This window comes from Cyrtonyx montezumae, unplaced genomic scaffold (assembly GCF_038088225.1).
Source record: "Cyrtonyx montezumae isolate F1298 unplaced genomic scaffold, pur_monq_1.0 scaffold_10, whole genome shotgun sequence".
In the NCBI taxonomy this organism is placed as follows: Eukaryota; Metazoa; Chordata; class Aves; order Galliformes; family Odontophoridae; genus Cyrtonyx; species Cyrtonyx montezumae.
In genome coordinates this window covers 30,731,031-30,751,162 of record NW_027071826.1, presented here as the reverse complement: position 1 = coordinate 30,751,162, position 20,132 = coordinate 30,731,031, and the positions used below count along the sequence as shown (strand labels likewise).

The window sequence follows — 20,132 nt, the reverse complement described above, 5'->3', positions numbered from 1 at the left end:
GCAAGGAAGCAGTGCGACCCGTGCCAAGAAACAACGAGCACCAGGAGGACTAAAGATGATTATTTCAAGTGAGTGAAATGAAGATAATCTACTTTTATTGCTGTTTTTAAAGCATGATAGTTGGCATCAGCCCTACCACTTCTCTACTGATACTCACCACACCTCCTGGCTTCTCTGTCCAAAGCCGCTGCAGCATTTATACACTGCTGGGGGAAAGGGCACCTTCCAGCACCTCCCTACGAGGAGAAACCTCAAAAGGAGCAGAGCAGAACTGTAACACGAGGAGATGATGGAGCTAGAGCCTACTCACGAGGCAGAGAACAAAACTACTCGGCTTTCTGTGAGGGTCGAATGCTCAGCACCATCTAGTGGTCATCACCTGTGGCCGTCGCACACGGAGCACCACAAACGGGGTCTGTTTAATTTATGGCACTTTTCTTCTCCGTAACTTATTCGTCAAGAGACATGCAGCCCAGCCTGACATTTTCCAGGGCTCTATAAGGATTGCTCAAGCTGTAATCTCATTTCTTGGGCTGAGTTTCTTCCTCGTGAGGAGATGTTTTTCCTAAGGGATAATATCTGTAAAATGGAGACAGTCTTTTAAGATATCAGCAGAGCGATTAGAGATGCACAGCTGAACGACATCTAGTATTGCTGCCATTTATCACAGGGGAGCCAGAGGGGGAAAAAGAGAGTGTAATGCTGTAAAACATATGGAAAACATTATCCAAATAGCACAAATACGACATAAAGCTGCATACACAAACAAAGCTCAGATTTGGGCTCTCCATAGCCCTCGCTAGACAAACCAGAATTATGAGCTTTTATGCTCAGTGCATTTAAAGGAAGTCCCACTCTCATTTTCTCAGCCTGCCATCAGCAGAGACGCTCTGCTTTTATTTACAGCTGAACGTCCTGGATGGAGCCAGAGAACAAATTAAAAAGGGAGAGCAAGACAGATCTTCACCAATGCAGAGTATCACTCAGCATTTCCCAAAGAACGATCCATCAGAAAGGACATGTTAATCAGCATGAAACAGGTACATGTCAGATCCCCACAGAGCACACCACAATGAGAACGACTTCTTAGAGAAACACTTTTTGCAGAGGAGGCCTGGATACACAGCTCTTCCCTTAAGCCTACAGGTCCACCTCAGCCTTTCTCCCAAGTCTGCCACATCGGTGCTAAGATGCATAATTGTCTTCTTTCTTTTGCTCCTTAATCACCACACAATCTTCAAATTTTTAAGCAAATAAAGATAGAAGTCCTATTTTATATCATCTATAGCTGAAGCTGGAGTTCTGTACAAGGAAATGGTTTCTTGTTATCAGAAGATGACATCATTACTTTACAGTAAAAGCCTCAGCCTTATTTTATGGGGTTTTTTTTTCAGTCTTCTTTTCTTCCCACATCTTGGAAACAGAAAGTGGGATAAGTCTTTGCATTTCCCTCAAAATGCCTCTCCCTCCTCCAAAGCAACATACAAGAGTGGGGAAAAGCCCTTCTATCAACTTACATAAGGCAACATAAATGTGAGAAAGGGCTTTAAATATCCCTTATTCCCAAAGAAACAAAGGATATTGGGGAGGGGGGGCAAGAGGGGTGGGAAGAAAGTGGGAGATGGGACAGTCTGCAACAGACCAAGGGAATGAGCAAGGCCATTAGGGACAGGTGTGAACTACTGTAGTATTACCCCATATAAAAATACACCAGCCTGCTCATCTGTGAAGTCACCTTTTAGGACTGTTGTTTTCCTGCTTGGAAAGCAGTCTTCCTGGAGTCCTGAAAGAAGATTGAAGAGCAGCACTGGAGCCTGACACAGACAACAGGTGCCACTCCATCGGCACACTGCATGCTGCTGAGGGCAGTGGTGGCTCCTTGTCCTCTGCCTGTGCAAAGTCCCAGTCCCCAGAGGCATTTAGACCCAGGACCAGAGCAGTGAGGTACTTCTCAGGGGTTATCATATGGCCTTTACAAAGGAGGAAAAAAAAACACACTAAAATCTATAAAATGAAGAAAAACAAAACAAAACAATAATACTGTTATTGAGAGTGCAGAGTTCAGATTCTCTCTGGGGAGGCAGAGCAAGAGAAATACAACAGGAAGACAGCTTCCATCCCCAGCAGTAATGAGCAATGAACAGAAGAAATGCAAGGAGCCCACAGGGATATGCTGCCTTAGCCCTGTCAGTCACGGAGGGTGTCAGCTGAGACCTTTAAAAGCTGTCGCAGGAAATCGAGGCCCTCCAAATGCCAAGCTTGTCAGCAGCATAATTAACATGTCATGTGTGGTCTGTTTGTAAGCGTAGCACTTAGTGCAGCTCCAGCTCCAGGCTGTGGAAAACGCTGCTCTTCCTGGCACTTCCTGCCCCATGGAATTATGCCAAAGGCAATACACAACCAAGAAGAGGAAAACTGTAGCGTTTGGGAAGATGGAGATCAGTTTGCATCTGCTACAGAAAGGCAAACCAACACACCAAAGGTACTGGTGTTCCTGCAGCTCCAGAGGAGCATTTCTGGAAACAGAATCCAGTGACATGCCCAGAAAAGTGCTGAGTAAGCTGTAAGTGCCAGAGCAGCAAGAAAGACCACACGGTTTTCCAGCAGCATTACAAACATTGAAGTTATTTTGTTGTTATCCCCTGGAGTGGCAAGATTTCTGGGGTAAGCCCACTGGATTTTAAGAATAAAAGGAAGAAGGCTGTAGCCTGATGGGTCCTCTTCCTTGTCATTCCCCTTCCCCATGGCACAGCCCTCTGGTCAGATTGGTATGGCACAGACCAGCTTCAAGCCTAGAAGGTTTGCACTTAAAACTCTCCAATAGGTCTTGGGGAAAGGGCTTCTAGAAGGTTCTTAGCACAGTTTTGGCATCCCAGGTTGCCTGTCAGTTTACAACAGCAGCAGATCTCATCCAACAGAATCTGCATAGCTTCAAATGCTTTTTATCTCAAACAGGCTCTGCTACAGGGGTGGTTTTCACCCCTGATCTATGAAATTTCTTGAATTATCTGATAGTGTAGAATTTCCACCATAAACACAGCAAAGCCCATGATTCTGTCCAAAAGTTATTACGAAACATGTATCAACTGTACTCACAGCACGAAGTATGGCAAGGGTCTCATTGAAATTTCTTTATAGAGGCTTGCAGAAATCAAGCACAGTCTCATTCAGAAGTACAATCATCTCATGCAATCAAAACCATCAAAACTGATTTCAAAGAAAGGGGTATTTATTTTTATAAAGTTGTATTTTAACTAAGGTCTAACCCCAGGCGAAAACCACAAATACTTAAGAAAGTCAAGACAGCAGCACATTTTTAATAACAACAGTAATAATTAGCACACACTGCCTTAAGTTTTCAAAGATTTTTACAAAAACCTTAATTAATGAATCCTCACAACACCCTTGTGAGATAGGTAAGTACTATTAGTCCCATTTCAGAGACAGGGAAACAGGCATGGAGAGAGTATGACCGATCATCACCACAAATCAAATCCAAGCAGAGAACACCTGAATTTCTATTTTCCTGCCGCACATGATCTGACTTCTTAAAAAAAAAAAAAAAGCTGGTCTGTAAATAGACTTTGTTTCTTATTCTGTTTAAGACACTTGGTTGAGTTTCACTCCAATGTGAAATGGTACCTGCCAAGAGCTACTCATGATAAAAAAAGTGGGATTGGAAAAAACAAAAAAAAACACTTTTTACAGACTGTGCTGCTGGAAGCTGTTTTAGAGAATTACTCAACTTAGATGCTTCCACACTGCCAGTGTCAAACAGTATCACTTCTTCTCAGGCAACAGGAAACTCACTGAGGCCTATTGCAATGCTGCAAAAACCTTGCAGAATCTCAAAAAAAAAATATATGTATAAAAAGTAAGGTTTCTTTGCTGCTTCCAAACAAGGAATCTCTCTAGTGGGGTATCTTCTCCAGGAAGAACGCATGTGAGTACAACTGCACTGAAAGCAAAGAAAGATCTGTTATCAGGAGATGCTGGTGGTGCAGCCAAGGTGCACATCTATTTCTTGAAAACACGTTCACATATTGTACTCTATGTTAAAAGAGAGGGTCTGGAGGCACCAGACATCTCAGGGATAGAAAATAATTCCCAGTAATCAATTAGAACAGAAAAATTCCCTTAGCATATCATTCCTGCACTGAACTATCCAGTGACAGCCCAGGATTAAAAATTTCAAACCACCCGATAAAATTCAAGTCGCTGGATCGACTCTTTGTAAAATGCCAGCTCTCGCAGACCCACCACTGCCTGTTCACAAAGCCAGGCTCTGATGTTAGTGGAGAAACAGAAATAAAAATAACCTTTCCACCTTCAGTTACATATGTCCATTAGACACAATCTTAAGTCCAGGAAGTTAGTTTCACGACAGCTCGATCTGAAGATCCTCCCCGTACTTTCGGATCAGCTTTGTGTGGTTGTGGTCCACCGACCACTGCTCTGGGAGGTGTTTGGGCTGCATGCTGTCCAAGAAATGCTGCCGCCAGCGTCTCTCCAACTCCATGAGGGAGCGTAGGCCTCCTTTAGCACAACACTGTACCACCTTCAGTCCATGTGGCACGTAGCTCTCATTACAGATCCTGCCAGGACAAAAGCAGAGTTTATTTTCACACAAGCCCACTGTCAGAGAACAGTCTCAACTAAACGGAGCGGCAAGATGCTGAAGATGCCCTCAGCTGCAGGGTTTAATTACAGCCACGTGGCAAGCTAACCAGGAGGGAACCCAGGAGGGAGAATTAAACCTTGCTTCAGTGCCAGACTGCTTTCTGGAACACAGCTACAGTGGGAAGCCCAGTTCTTTGAAATGAGAAAGTGTTATTCTTTTATAGCAATACTAAATAAAGCTCTCAAAGCCCATTACATGCTCCTCAGGAGACAGACTGCAAATTTCCAAGGCAAGAACAATATGCTGCTCCAGAGCCTTGATCCTGCCCGTTGGATTCCCTGCTTGGATATGTACTGAGATGTAACATTGGCACATTACAAACAACAGTGAGCTTAACAAGGCGAAAATATCTTTGTGCAGTGAGAGAACAGATATTAGTTAAAGGATATTTGGGGATGCTGAGAGAAAGAGAGGGAGAGGAGACTTGTGGTATGCTTTGTCTTTCAGTCTCCCACTCCGATTTGCCCTTCAAAAGGAGTATAAAATAGTGGAAGGGAGGAGGGGTGAGTAAGAATGGATGGAGATGTCTGGAAAATAAATGGAAAGGGGAAAAAAAAAATCAACAAGGGCTGCAGTCCACATACCACTGCCAGAGTTGCAGGGCAGAAAAGACAGTAAGACAAAAACACAAATAAATCCAGGATGTATCTGTCTGCTTAGAGACTCACAATACAGCACAGACAATTACTTTCTTTCTCTCCTTGATTTCCAGTTAAGTTTATCAGAGTACTATAAATCCAGACTCTGCAGGTTTATGTAAGTGATAAAGTTTTGTTTATAGAGGCTTATTTTTCCTGTGTAGAACAACTCCTAGTCTCAAATTCAGAAATTCTTTAACTTGACATTATTTTATGGAAGGTACTTCATATCCCAAGGAGACCAGCAATGGGTCTCATCTTTTTTTCATTTACAAGGCTTAGATGTCATCATGTATGAACCTCGGCTCTGCAAATGCTGCTGGATTTTAATTTGTTTTGCTTTATTCATATTTACCCAAGGCTCTTTGTGCAGACTCTCTTTCCCTGAATTTGCCTGCTAACATAAATGACTAAAATGTTACATCTACAGTTGGGTTTGCTGTACCTGGTTTCCAGACCAGCTGCTTCCTGCAGCATCTCTGGGGTCACTGCTTCCACGTTAAAGAAGTCCTTGATGCCTTGCAGGAGTTCTGCCTTCCGAGGGTCTGGCAGGCTGTCTGCATTCAGCAGAGCTCGGGCCCCCGAGCGCACCTGCCTGCGCAGAGGGTCCTCCAGCAGACGCACTCCTTCCTCAGAGCCAATAGGAGCACCAAACTCCTCAGCCAGTTGCTGCTTGAGATGGTTGTCGTAGTAATTGGAGATGGCGTGGCAGGAGGTGCAAAGCAGAAGCACGTCATGGGAGTTGTGGTCCTTCATCTGAATGGGGAAGTGCCTTCGGTACTCATGAGGAACGATGTTCTTCCTGGAGAAGAAGAAGACAGTTCACTACATTTGCCTGGAGCTGCTACTCTCCAGCTCCTCCTCTGGCCCACAAAACTAATGACACTGTAGTACTAAAGGACAACTAATACTATAGGTCCAGGAAAGCAAAGAACACTAGGGTCAAGACTCTCAATGCACTAGGAGGATCTGCAACTCCTCACCTGTATTTCTCTCCATGGGTTTTCTACGTATCTCTTTTTTTCCCCCATGGTGACCTCACAGACTTCAGGTCACATAAATCTTTCAAAAAAATCTAAGAACTGAATACTGGAAGGAATAGTGCATTTATTTTCAGAAGACGATGCCATGGGAACAGCATGTGTTCACAGACTGCTGCCCACTGCAATTAAAATTGCAAGACTTACATGTTCTCTCTGTGGGCCAATTCCTCCCTCAGTAAGAAGAGGGAAGGTTAGCCTGTTCAGTGCCAAACTTACCCAGAGGCAATTGATCATGGAGCATTCAAACAACAACAGACCATCCAGGATGTGAACAAACACCATGTTTCAAGCAACTAACTTCTTGATACCCAACTAGATGTGGACTTCAGTCCTGTTTTAAAAGATGTATTTTTCACTTATCCCACTAAACAACTCACCGGATATAGGACTCCCGTTTGCCACATACAACACACAGGTTCTCTTTAACCATCAGATAATAATCAACTTCAGACTCAGGACGTCCAGAAGGCTCAAACCGCAGCTTCACAACAAACGGGTCTGTGCTAACCAGATCTGAAAGGGGAAAGGCAAAGAGAGAATATTCAAGACAAATTGGTATTTAAATCTAGGATAGAGATGCTAGAATGAAAGAGACATTTAGGACAGCATTTCCAATAAAAAGGATACCAAAAATTCACACCCTGTGAAAGAAACACAGTACAAAAGAGCTGTATTTCAAGCACCAACTGGAAAAACTGTATGCTTACCTCCAATCCCCTTGTCCAGATACCACTGAGCTTTCTTGCGATCACAAGTGCACAAGGGCTGTCCATCTGGTGCATGCAGGAAGCAGTTGTCATACAGAGGAGATTTTCTGTAAACAAGAACAACATTGCAGAAACTGTAATAGCACAGCAGAGTTCTCTATAGTGATGTGCTCCATACTGAAACTCAAGCAGCCACCTCCAAATCAAGCATCAGCTACCCAAGCCCATACTTCAGTGTGTGAATAAGATGACTTGTCTAAAACTCAGTTTGAACACCAATTACTTCATTCTTCCAAGAGCAATGTAAAAACCAGCCAGCCAACCAACCAACACTGTTGGAGCACTGGGAATTCATGCAGCATTTGTTCAGCTCACTGTACATTCACTCAGTGGAGCTCGATCAACTAAAAAATAAATTGATATGCAGTCTAGCTGAAGGATTTCTGCTTCTGTCCATGATTGTGGGTAGAAAAAAAACCACACAATAATGATATGGGAGGAATCTTTCCACCACACATCAATGATTCAGCTCAAACACCATCATAATGAGAGCACATTCAAACTAAACATTCTTATAGAAATGAAGAGAAGAAAATGACTTTTGAAATCACATCCAATCTTACTACAGAACCAGTGTGCTGGAGATACTATAAAAACCAATGAGTCTACAGATTTATCATGAAATCAAGCATGGTTAAAAACAATAAATAAATAAACAAGCAAACACAGCAAGATCTCTGTCTAGCTTGGAATGCAATTTTGTTTAAATTTTAATCTTTCCCTGAGGTGTAGCCCTTGTGTTTTCTGTGACACAGGTTCCAAGTTTGAAAAAAAAAAAAACACTCTGAAGGGACCTTCATACAGCACAATGTTGTTGATGACCAATAAAGAAATCACTATTATTGACTACATTACGATGTCTCCATTGCCAATCCAATAAACTTGAAAAGGAGAGAACAAATACTGAAATGAATGTTTTTTTCTTCCCAAATAAAGTTAGTCACAAAAAAATTCAGTTCCTATATCCACGTGATTCATTTTATTAGAGTGCATCTAAACAAAACCAACCTGCTAGTTCTCCTGTCTCCTACTGCACTAAAAGACCTTGAAGAACCTCTCCTGCTTTAAAAACCTCTCCTGCTTTAAAAAAAAAAACAAAAAACAAAAAAAAAACCAACTGAACTTGCAATAGCAAAAGGCCATAGGAATTTAGGATTTGTCCTACAAAACAGCTTGCTGGTTGGAGATCATAAATGCAGCAACAGCTACCTCTGCAAGGACAAAGTGGAACCATCCCCTCCTCTCTCCCTGGCCCACGCACAAGTGCAGAGTTCTGACACTGCTACAGATGGTTCTTCCTGCACTGCCTGGCACCTCGCATCATCTTTCTGTTCTGTTCATTCCTGACACCTCTGAACTATAGCAGCTCATGAGGCAGACCCTGTTCACAAGATCTGCTCTACCCAGTTGCCACCTTCTCCCTGGAGGAAACAAGGCACAGCTGTTGGGCAATAAATGTCACTTGAGCAGCCAACTCCCTCTCCTGCTGAGACTGTTCCCCAGCTAATGCCTTCCTATTATAAAGGAAGGAAAAAACCAAAGATATCCTCTCAGTCTTCTCACAACCTAATACAGATCTGAGTACTCCTGTCAACTTCCAATAGAGGGAAGCTGAGAAAACAGAAATAGGATCTGGTTCTCGTGACTGTTGGAACCTGTGTCTCCCTCCCTAGCTTGGATTGTCCTCTTTACTTCCTGCTCCGCTCATTAAATATCAATCAGTTTTCAGCTGTGGTTCAAGAAGTAAAATTTACTTGGAGACTTACCTTGCAGAATATCCCACACCCAGAGGCTTTCGCTTCTGCCTCCGAGGATCTCTCACTTGCTGACTGCCAGAGGAATGGATGTTCGACAAAGATTTCCGATTCTTTGCTTTCTGAGGAGAGCGAGCCTCTCCACCCTTCTCCTCTCCTGTGCTGCCAATTTTTCTTCCTTTAAATGGGATATCCACCAAGCCTTGGCATTTACTCAATACTTTTTCCCAAATAGAAGCAGAGTTTTCACCTTCAGACATAGCAGGAAGGCAGGCAAATCCCAGCAAATGGAGGAACAGAGCCACTGAAATCTGGGCATCCCTAGCAGCATAGAGAACCTGCCAAAAAACATAGACATTGACATACTGGCAAATGGCAAACGCTCCCAAGCACCATCAGTCTTTAATACTAGACCCCACAAAGCCAGGAGCTGGCTTTTTTTCCCTTCAAAACTCACACAAAGCTCTGGCAGTTAAGTGATACTTCTCATACCACCACACATGACACATTTTAAGGTCAGTCAGACCTGAAATGCCCACAGGTGGCCCCACACACTGCCTAAGATTCAACGTAATTATTTGTCCTGTCACTCCCTCTACTGGTCACTGATTTTATAGACATTTGCAGCATGACTGAAGAACGTGGGCAATTAGGGAAACCACAATAGCATGAAGATGGTGAACATGGCTTTGGCTTTCAGCATTTCTCTGGTATTGTACTGACTGCTATATATACCAGAGGGAAAAAAATAAAGCAAGGATTTGGATGCACTTCAGGGATCTTGCCTTAAAGATCTTCAAGAATTGAAAGAAAGCAGGGGTCAAGAATTCAGTGAGAATTACAGAAAATCACCCTCCTGGAAAGGAAGGGAAACTCAAGCACAGAGTCCATAACTGACTTCAGATCACAGATGCACATGAAGCTATTGAGGCAGAACTCAAAGAAAGCACAGATCTCCATATTACAATGCCTTTCCTCTCACAAAAAAAGGTTCCTTTCCCTCCCAAAACACTAAGTCAAAGTGGAAGACACACCTGATCTCGTGTCAGCTCTTCTGCCTCCCAGTTGCTGCAACGCATACGAGGAGACTTGTCAAGCGGGCAGTTCAGGACTTTTTCAGCTAAAGACTTAAGGCTAAGGCAGTTGTGAAGTAGATCCTTCCTTCAATTTTAACATAGAAAGTGAAACAAACATATTAAAAACATAACTAAACACTCATGCAAATTCAGATGGCCTCGTACAGCCTGATTCTGCCAGAACACAGTGCACTTGATGCATGACTCCCACTCAAGCAGCGTATAACTAGCTGCCTGTCAGCTTCACAAGCCCTCTCCCTCCCCTCCACAAAAACGTCCACCTTAGATTTGGCAATAATCTAGTGCCTGCAATAGGCAACACAGGCAAGGTTAGGAGCTGGTAACAGTCAAGGTTGAAGTATTCTGCTCTGAACTACCTGCTTCCTTATAGAGAGATCTAGCACTGAGCAATGGACTGTCTGCCCCACGGATTCATAGGCTGCTAAGCAAACAGGTGGGCCAGGAGACATTTTTTGAGGAGTGCAAGAGCCAGGAATGACTCAAGAGGAACCCTGGTATCTAGGGACAAGAAGTCTATCCTCCACAATAGAAAGGCACCATCAGGTCAGCAAAATCATGCCCCACGTCACTAACACCACTCATATACCGAACATGAAGAACACTCAAAGTAAAACATTTTATTTTAGGAGGGATGAGGAATGACATCACAACTGTAACCTATAAATGGAAGCATTGACTTTACAAAAGAATATTAAAACTAGTTTTAGTCACTTTTCAAGAAATACTGTTGTCCAACAGTTCCACTTACACGCCACTATCACATCTACCTCATACCAGTAGGCAGTGTACTCAACATCTGTATACATGATGATCACTCTAGCTGCATTATATCACAGTACTTGGACTTTACATGGGCTGAAGCACGATACTCAGAAAAGCCTTTATGGGTATTATGTGAGAAGACCGACACAATTAACATTCATGAAGATTTCATTTTCTTTCAGAATACAAGCATGATGTGTTCTTGGGGTGCTGCTGTCAATGCTCATGCTCTCTGAGAGAGTGCACCACCCAAAGATCTCCAGACCTACCTGCCTGGCACCATCCAGCACATGGAAACTACCTTTTAAACATTTAAACAATACAAACCATGCACTAGAAACATCTGCCTGTCTTCAGATACTCACCGCTGCCTCATGGCTAAATACCGGAGATCCACGCTCCCTTTGACTAGAAGACTATAATCCTGAAGTAACTTGCAAGCGTCTTCCCAGCATCCTACTCCTACTTTCAGTACAGCATCATCTGCCATGACGTCCAGAAGAGTCTTTGGAACAGGTTGTCCACCGGCAACAAGCCTGGGCAACCGAACAAGAATGCAAAGGCCACTGGAAGAAGCCACCTGTAGGAGGGATACGGGACTTGCTTTTCCCTCCACAGATACCTGAAAGAAAGACAAAAACCACAGGCTGGGTTTCAGCACTACTGGCAATGCTGCAGCTAAAATAAATTACAGAAGAGGCCGCCAAAGACAGGAAATACTTGTCACACTATGCAGTCAAGAGTTGTTACATGTGTCTAATTTTTTTTCCCCTGAACATTATGTGATCTGTCCACAGCTTATTACTGCTGTCCCGCAGCAGCTACTTCTTGCCACACTCCTACAAGAGAAATTTCCCTCCTCAAACCCCCTAGCTGAGCTGGCAGAAGACAGCAGAAACATTCCTTAATCCCTGCCAGCACCAAGCCACCCACTACGTAAGTGCTCATGGCAAACACATTGTTTAACTGTGGTTATACTGATTAATGTGGTGTGAATAAATTTCCAGCCAGAAATAATGGCAAAGTCGAGATTTTAAATGACTCCAAGTCTGCACTGAGAGCTCACATAGGTGAATGCACAAGTGGAGTCAGAACCCTGCTCTCTGCGACAGCCAGTGAGCTCTATCTATTATCAGTAGAAACCAGAAGATGGTATCTTCTCATATTTTCTTTAAGAAATAGTTTCCCTGGAGCATAGCTGGACTTAAGACACCGTAAATCCAAACCACTTTTAGAAAATCGCATTTAGAGATGTACAGCTCAAAAGCACTCTGTATTTTGTATGAGGTAACTATCACTGCACGTTTAGAACCAGATTTATCACGACAGTTCAGCGAACAAATACAACTAGTGAATTAACAACGTCCCACCAGCAGGTTTCAATGGTAGGACAATGACCGTGAGTGGATACCCGGCCGGCACCACGAGCATTCTGGCAAGGACTCGCCCCTCCCTACACGATTTCCTGCGGCAATCTGCACCCGAAAGGAAGGCGCTCCGATCACTCACCCACTCGCAGTCCATTCCAAGCACCGGCCACTTCTGCAGCTCCTTCTTCAGCAAAGGCTCCACCCGCTCCCACTCCCGCTGCTCCGACACTATCACTATGTCTGAGCCGAGGCTCTTCTCCACCCAGGAAAGGGTGCGGGGTGCGAAGAGGGGGAGCGGATCCCTTTCCCCCGCCTCGCTCGCTGTCCCCTCCGGCCGCTCCCGGGCCGCCTCGCCCCGCGGGCTCCCGCTGCGCTCCCTGCGGCGCTGGGTGGCCTTCCACAGGACCAGCCCCCCCGCGGCGATGCCCAGCAGGGCCGCCAGAGCCACGGGCACCGCCGCCTGCCTGGGCATCCTGGAGCCCTTCGCTTCACCGTCTCGAAGCGGCGCGGTCGGGCGTCAGCATGGCCTGCGAAGAGAAAGGAGACAGACGGACGTTAGAGACGACGTAGCGACACGCGGTCCGAGCCCCGGGACACCCCGCGGCACCCGCGCCTATGGCAGGGCGAAGCGAGCGCCGGGCACGGGAAGCATCCCGGCAGCGCCGAAGCCCCGCGGCCGCCGCTCAGCTCGGCAGGGCCAAGGCCGCCGCTCCTCCGGGCGCCCCCGCAGCGCCCCGGTGCGCTACGTTCTGATGCTCGGGACAGCTCCCGGGACGCGTACCGCTCCCCCTCGCTCCCGGCCGGCCACCGGCGCCCGCCGCCGGCCCAAACGCTTCCCCGCCGGCTCGCTCGCTACCGGCGTCTCCGCGGAACGGCCGTCGCCGGCTGCAGGAACTCCCCGCGGGGCGGCCGCGGCGCGCACCGGGACGCTTAGAGCGGCGGACGCTTCCTCTTGCCCGGAGCTGCGGGCGGCCCGTGGGCGCCGCCATGTTGTACGGCAGCCGGGAGGGCTGCGGGGAAGCGGCAGGGAGCGGTGCGGTAGCGAGGAACGGGAAGCGGTAGGGGAAGAAGGGAGGAACAAAGGCAGGATGAGAAACGGGAAAGCGGGTGGCAAGCTGGGGGGGAAACAAAGGGGAAAATCGCGTACAGAGGGAGAAGGGTTTAATAGGGGAATCGTTGCCGTCGAAGCTCGGCTCGGGGGGAGCACGTGTGGGGAACCGCAGAGATGTGAGAGCGACTCCCACCCGGTTCGCTCACCCACACAAGGAAGAGGAGCTCCTCTCTCAGAGCCATACCTGGCCCGTGGCTTCTCCAGCCAGCGTAGCACAAGGTGCTGGGAGCTGAAAAGTAGTCCAGAGAAAAAAAGCTAACATCTGGAGACGCTACGCACCTCAGAGACCTTGTAATCCGAGGGACAAGAAGAAGAGCCAGAACCCCTCTGTGACTGCGTTGCACAATGCAGCTACCCTGTCACCCTCTAGCAGGGCATCTGTAAGAGCTCTGGCAGAGGCTCAAGAACTTAGAATAGCGACCAAATCTGAACAAAGCTGCAAAGTTGGTTACAAATAAACTGACATCCACCCAGAAAACTGAAATAGACCAGTCTTGCCTCTTACAAAGTGTTTATTTTAGTTTCTAAGTTAATAGGAGTTTCGTGTAAAATCATAAAGGATGGGAAAATAAAATATCCTAGCATTTATCACACAGTGAAAGGCTTGCAGAGAAGATACGATGTAACACCCAAGCATAGCTTTTGAACAATGAGATTGTATCCTTGTCTGCATCTAAAACCTTTGTTCTTCCTGGTATCACTGACATTGAGTCCTGTAAAACCACAAGTCTCTTTAACAGCTTGTCTTACTACCTACATACTTGATTTATTCAAGTATAAATGTTAAAGTAAAAATAAATGGAAGTAACTGATGCATGAGTGTGTTCTGGCAGGAAAAAAAAAGTTCTCAAAGCCTGATGGGGGCATTACAGAAGAAAAGAAGGTAACCAAGTAAACACCAACTACTGGCGTAGCCTTACTTATGGGGAATGGGAATGTGTTGCAGTTGGTAACTGAAGCTTTTACATGGTAAACAGCAAGATTTCCTTTTCCTTCTCTCTCTGGAACCTGATCTGAGATCTTTCCAGTGACTGCTGTCAGAGGACTCATTTTTAGCCTGATTTCCTAAGGAAGTTTGTTGACTCTTCTGACTGTGGATCCCCTTTCTTCCTCCCCTTCCTTGCCAAAAAAAGCATGTCTAAGCCATTGCCCAATTCCATCTAAGTTTGTACAAAGAGAGAGAACTTTCAAAGGTAACCGCTGTGAAATGCAAAGCCAAGCCAATGAGACAGACCCTAATAAAACTGCCACTTATAAAATGGCAAGCATGCGCAGACACCGTTTAATATACATCAGAGAATCCACACAGCAGTGCCACATCAGGACAAGTCCATAGGAAACCAGGCTTCACTTGTTCTGCTGATCACAGAAAAAATACGTACTTTTTATAGTCCCATTAGCTCATCCTTTAACAGAGGGAAGAGTAGAGTAAATGACTCACTGTTCAAAGGAAAATCAATGATAGTGGAATATCAAAGGAAAGAGGCTCCAGTCAAGACTTAAATTGCTGTTAGCAGACAATGAGCAGAGAGCTGCATGTAGTCCCTTCTAGCTCATTAATAACACTCCATTTGGGGCTCCATCCCAAGCTACACAAGAAAGGCAAACTCACATTTCAACTCCTAATGTCATTTATCTTCCTTGTGTCGATGCTAGTAACCCCATGACTACATATTCAAACAAGTTATTCTGAGCAGGATTTGTTTTAATAAGGCTGATACCAGGGAAGTAGTAGGACCACTTCTTTTGTCAGAAGTCAGAATGAGATCAGTTTAAAATCAACTGTCAAGCCACATCCTAAAGGCTCAGTTTCACAATGCAACAATGTGGATGGAAGGTTTAGTCCCTGTTTGAAAAAACAATTCTGCTTCCCTCTTCTGCTGCCTCACTTCTACAAACATGGGTGCCAGTTTGATTCAAGGTATTTAGTGAACAGAAAGCTAAGAGCAAAAAATAGAGTTTTCTTTGGTTTAGCTCCTTAGACTGCTCACCATAGAGCCAGATCTCAGTAAAACTACATCCAAAGCCAAAAGATGAATCAGCTGCAACTCAGTAAGTGCAGGAATCTGCCAGAGTTTGCATGTTTTGCAAAGACTCTGCTCTCAGAAGTGGGAGCTGCCAGATTGATCCCATGAGGATGAGTTGTATTAGTGTGAATCATCATCAACATATTTCTTCATTAATTGCCTACTTTTTCACTGCATATGTAGGAACAGAAAGGAATTTCACAATTCTGTTTTTTTTAGAGCTAATGGACTTACCTAGTGGCTAAGTTCCAGAAGACACAGTAAGTTGGCCCCAGCTCATGGCTGTTGAGAAAGTGACATCCTCTATATATCCCAGAGTTCTGCTCCCACTCCTGACTGGCCTGTGCTGATTTTGGCACTCAACAGGACACTTTCATGAGCCAAATGAACTTCACAAGGTGGTAGACAAACAGGTCCAATGTGTAGCAGCATCAGTACAAAGAAAGTGACAGAACACAAAGCAGGAAAAAGCAAATCCTGCTCTCAGGAGCTACAAGTCATTACATTGGCTCAGCTGCATGTTAAAGCTACACCTTAAGCTGAACAGCCCCAAGGGGTGATGTTTAGGAGCATGGTGCTTGTCCTTCCCACCTTTCAGCTCTGTGAAATGAATGAACAAGCAAAAAGAGAAAAGCCCAGAAGCTATTTCATTTCTGCTAGAGGGAATAAACTCAATAAGCTGATTTGTTTTTTTTAAAAAAGTTATGATATGGTATATAAATTTTATGCCATATAAAATATGATAAAATCTTCTTGGCTCACTCTCCTTTTCATAATATCCCTCCATACCTCTCCCACTCCCAATAAATAAACAGATAAATAAAACCTGTTCTCAATAAATAAAAGCCTTTAACCCACCCCATCTCCCTCTCTACCTGTCTCTCTGGTGCATTTGTAGACTGACTCCGTGGACATCTAACTACCCGTAACTTCTCCATTTCCACTGTGAATTAACCAAAGCCATTTGAAGGCTCAGCAGAGCTCAGAAAAAGTATTTAAACTTCACTGTCTTTGACCTGACACAATTAAGCGTGCTTCACTTTAAATCTTATTTTACCTATTTAGCCTTCCTTCCAAGTGTTCTTAGACAGATTCTCCTCATGCTGCGTCACAGAGCTGTGTGCTTGGTCTTCTGCTTTTATCCTCCCACGTTTCTTCAGACTTATCTCATCTGAAATACAAGTACCATCTCTGTGCAGATGATTTACAGATCTGCTCCTTTCCCCAGAGCTATCTATCCAAACTCAAATCACAGCCATTTTCTCTCTTCTGTGGATGACTACCAGGAAGCTATAGCTCAGCAAATCTAGATGCGGTTCTTTCTCTTCCCTGAATGCCCTCTACTTTGTGTATATCTGTGGATAACACCACTAGTCTATCATCCACTTCAAGCTTCTGTGCCAAGTTTTAGCTCTGGTTGAGACGTCTCCATAGATCCCAGTACCCAGGGTATGCCTAAATTTACACTTTTGCTACAAGGCACTGTAATACAAGTCCTTTGATCCATCCGCACAACTAAGATCTTTGCTTAGGTCTTTTTCTTCCATACCTGAATTGCTTCAAACACCCTTCCCTCCAGCATTAACCAGCACAGCTCGTAACACAACAGCCTTTAACTGCTGTAAATGCCATGATTTGACAGTACAGTAAAGCTGACTGTTGTCCTCCCATTAACGATCAAATACACCACAGCCATCAAATGGAAACCACTAATGCAATTTTAACTCATTCTGCCAATTTAAATTTCATCAGTAGATATGTTGATGGGATAATTTTGTACCAGCAGACATTCGAACAATACCAGGTACTGTCGGTCCCTGCAGAGGCAAAGCTCTGAAGAATGGGCACAAACTGATGTGAGAACAGTGTGACAGCCTGGTCATATCTGGTCTGGACTATTTTAGCAGTGCTGAGAGATCTGGCTGTACATGGGTCTAGAATTAGCAATCCTGAAACCACAGCCTAAGATTATTTATGTAGATAATTACTTTGACCACATCTCTTCTTTGTTGCAAGCATTCTGATAGTTCCTTGTTCTGTACTGTATCAAACATTATTTACTCATCTACATTTCCAGTGGTCTCTACAGAAAGTCACTCCCTGTTCCTTAGCTCCCATTTCCGTTCCAGTTGGATCCTCCTTTCTATTGTCCACTTGTTAAAGTTACAATCAAAACATTTTTATGCTTTATTTCATGCTGCATTCGAGGTGCAGAGGAGACTACAAACATCCTACAAAATTCAGCTGCTTAAGCAGCAAGTACAAAACAGACCCTGAACTATCCTGCCAAATCTGCAGTTCGGCCTAACCTGGGCCAGTTTGGCCCCCAGTATTCAAACAGTCCCAGTACAGCTCCTACACGAAAACATGTCCCACAGAACTTTGTGGAAGTTGGTTTGACTAAGTACTGTCCATGCCTCAGTTCCATTCCAAGCTGCAGAAGTTTCTCACTGAGCTAGAAAAAGACATTTCATTGATGCCACTCCAGCATGATTCAGACTCATTGTGTGCACATTTTGATGAGATTACAGCACTCAAGCACTAACACAGCAACATGTTCTTTTCAGAGAAAAATATTACCACAGCACAGGTAACAATAATTTTCTTAAGAGTTCAATATTTTCAAAATTAATTCAATCAAGGGAATCAGAATGCAATGCAAAAGAAATGCTTTCCAGCACTGTCTTAATCTATATGGCCTTGAAAGTACACTGCATTTAGCAAAAAACAAAAACAAACAAACAAAAAAAATCCCAACCAAACAAAAAAACACAACCAAGCAGTCTGCTATTGGTTTTCTTTCACATTCTGACAACATTATAACTTCTTTCTGACTCCTTAAAAACATGATTAAAAAGTCTCAGTGAAATCTTTCCTGAAAATCCTAGCAGTGGAGTTTTAGGAAGTAATTTTACTTATTTACATTTGACCATGCAAGTACACAGCCTTCCTAGAGACTAGATCGAGTACATGAAGGAAAACCTCTGCAGATTTTATTATGCCATATCACAAATGAAAGGTTCTCACATCTGTTTATTTCAGTATAGAAACAACAAATACCTGACCTACCCAATACTTCAGGAAAGGGGAGAAAATGAGCCACATGTGACAGAAGTGACAGCCACATTATGTAATATATTTCTGGAAGGCTCTCGAATCATACAGTGATGCAAGCTGCCTGGGAACTACAGTGGAGAGAATGGAATACCAACTGCCAGAGTCAGCGGAGAGTCTATAGGTAGAAAAATACAGTATCACTAAACTATGCTGGGAATTTAGAAATAAACAACAGTTTCTGATGTAATTGTAGTGCTGTCAAATTCCATAGCATACAAGCAAAAGAACAACAAAGTAGGATTTATACCAGTACGATTCACCTGTGCCTGCAGCCAGGGTAATAAACACAAATCATGACAGACAGGGCCCTTGTCTCTCTACACCAAGGCTTGCTACATATCTTACCTTGCAATAGCTGGCTCTCCACAGCTGGAACTGAGCAGCTCAGTTGCAGGAAAGATTAAGTGTTCTTGGTTTCCACTTCCATATTAACATTGTTAACCATCATCCCAACAGAAAACATTTAACAGACTGTGTCTGGATATTCCCCTTATATGATTATTGTATCTCTAATTAACCTTTAAGTCCTGATATTTACACCTATTGATATAACATGAGGAGAAGTAGAAAACAAGAGGCATTCAGTGATTTTAGTTCTATTAGAAGCCAAAAGTTCGTTACTTTGTTTTATTATATATTAAATGTAAGGTGATAGTGCCGCCAACTAAACATAACTTACAGGTGTTTTTTTTCTTGTCATTCTAGCAAAGGAGAATCCCAAACACTTGGCTTTCCCAAGTGGAAACTGCTTAAGCTCCTGCTGAGAAGCTGCCCCTGAACATGGCAGTAGCCCAGCAGCACTGGGTGCTGCTGCCACACCAGTTTACGTCAGGAAAGGGTTTGGTTTGTTTGCTTTAAAGTTTGGGGACGCGCAGTTCCCAGTGGGCACAGTGCCATGCAGGACAGGCCAGGACAGTCAGGCCAATTCCTCACCTTCCCAAACCAGGGCTTCCCCGGGTGCTGGTTCTCAGGCACCTGTGGGGAAACCCAGACCTGAGAGCTTCGTGCTGCAGCTGTGGGTCTGCATACCTCATGTAGGTGGGGGCCTGCGGGCCACACCTCACAGCAGCCACTTGCCAGCTGTTGCCCTCAGTCAGCATCAGAGGTTACACATGGAGGACACAGTCCGGTGAAGGGTGAGAACACGGTTTTTCTCCTCACAAAAACATAGGCGAAGGTGCCATGAACCAACGAAGTACAACACAGCTCAGTTCCACCTGTTTAACCGGCTGTCTTCTAAGGGTTCTGCTGTTGTTGAAAAGAATGAGATTCACCGGTGCTTCCCCCGCAGCAGAGTGCTGAGAGCGTGAACAAGGGGCATCCTCCTTTAAGCACCATTTGAGCTGGGAGGGGTGGGCAGGCAGCCCCACAGAAACAAAATCAACAAGTTCCTGCAAACACGCTGCTGGAAAACCTCACCGAAGCTGCTCAGGGTTGGGGGAGGACGAAGCCCAGTGCCAGGAGCACACGCGGGGGCACTTCCCCTCACTCCCCTCCAGCTCCCGTTCGGCCGCGCCGCGGTTTCCCCCACCCCTCGGGCCGGCAGTTTCTCGCCTCCTCCGGCCGGGATGGCTTCCAGGAGGGACGCGATGGCTAGCGGGGCTTAAAACGAGGAGCGGGGAGCGCGAGCCGGGCCCGCGGCGGCACCTGCCCGATGTCGGTGGAGAGCCCCGCGCGCAGCACGGCCGCCAGCCTCGAGGGCTGCGAGTTTGTCGGCGCCCCCCCCCCCGTGCCGTTACGGAGTTAAAAACGTTGAGCGACGTTA

At 45.0% G+C, this 20,132-nt stretch overlaps 1 protein-coding gene across 3 annotated transcripts; it reads right to left on the bottom strand.

Moving 5' to 3' along the window:
* Nucleotides 1-3,571: 3,571 nt before the first annotated feature.
* On the bottom strand, nucleotides 3,572-18,530 carry EXD2 (exonuclease 3'-5' domain containing 2). 3 transcript variants are annotated; one of them, XM_065754528.1, is made up of 10 exons: nucleotides 18,320-18,530; nucleotides 16,308-16,421; nucleotides 12,252-12,639; nucleotides 11,108-11,364; nucleotides 9,918-10,044; nucleotides 8,896-9,221; nucleotides 7,070-7,176; nucleotides 6,740-6,875; nucleotides 5,765-6,121; nucleotides 3,572-4,595 (listed from the first exon to the last, which is right to left on the bottom strand). In XM_065754528.1, exons 3-10 carry the CDS (start codon nucleotides 12,582-12,584, stop codon nucleotides 4,379-4,381), a joined length of 1,860 nt encoding a protein of 619 aa, XP_065610600.1. In that variant the 5' UTR covers nucleotides 12,585-12,639; nucleotides 16,308-16,421; nucleotides 18,320-18,530; the 3' UTR covers nucleotides 3,572-4,378. The 3 variants fall into 3 exon arrangements, with proteins under 3 accessions (XP_065610600.1, XP_065610609.1, XP_065610619.1); XM_065754537.1 differs by lacking the exons at nucleotides 16,308-16,421; nucleotides 18,320-18,530 and adding an exon at nucleotides 12,894-12,974; XM_065754547.1 differs by lacking the exons at nucleotides 16,308-16,421; nucleotides 18,320-18,530 and having other exon boundaries at nucleotides 12,252-12,650.
* Nucleotides 18,531-20,132: the final 1,602 nt, after the last annotated feature.

Bases quoted from the DNA above. Each gene is read 5' to 3' on its own strand.
- EXD2 (XM_065754528.1), bottom strand. From the start codon at position 12,584: ATGCCCAGGCAGGCGGCGGTGCCCGTGGCTCTGGCGGCCCTGCTGGGC. The intron at 6,876-7,069 runs GTAAGCATACAG...TTCCCCTTTCAG, and splicing joins TCTGGACAAGGGGATTGGAG to ATCTGGTTAGCACAGACCCG. The intron at 6,122-6,739 runs GTGAGTTGTTTA...CTTCTTCTCCAG, and splicing joins AAACGGGAGTCCTATATCCG to GAAGAACATCGTTCCTCATG.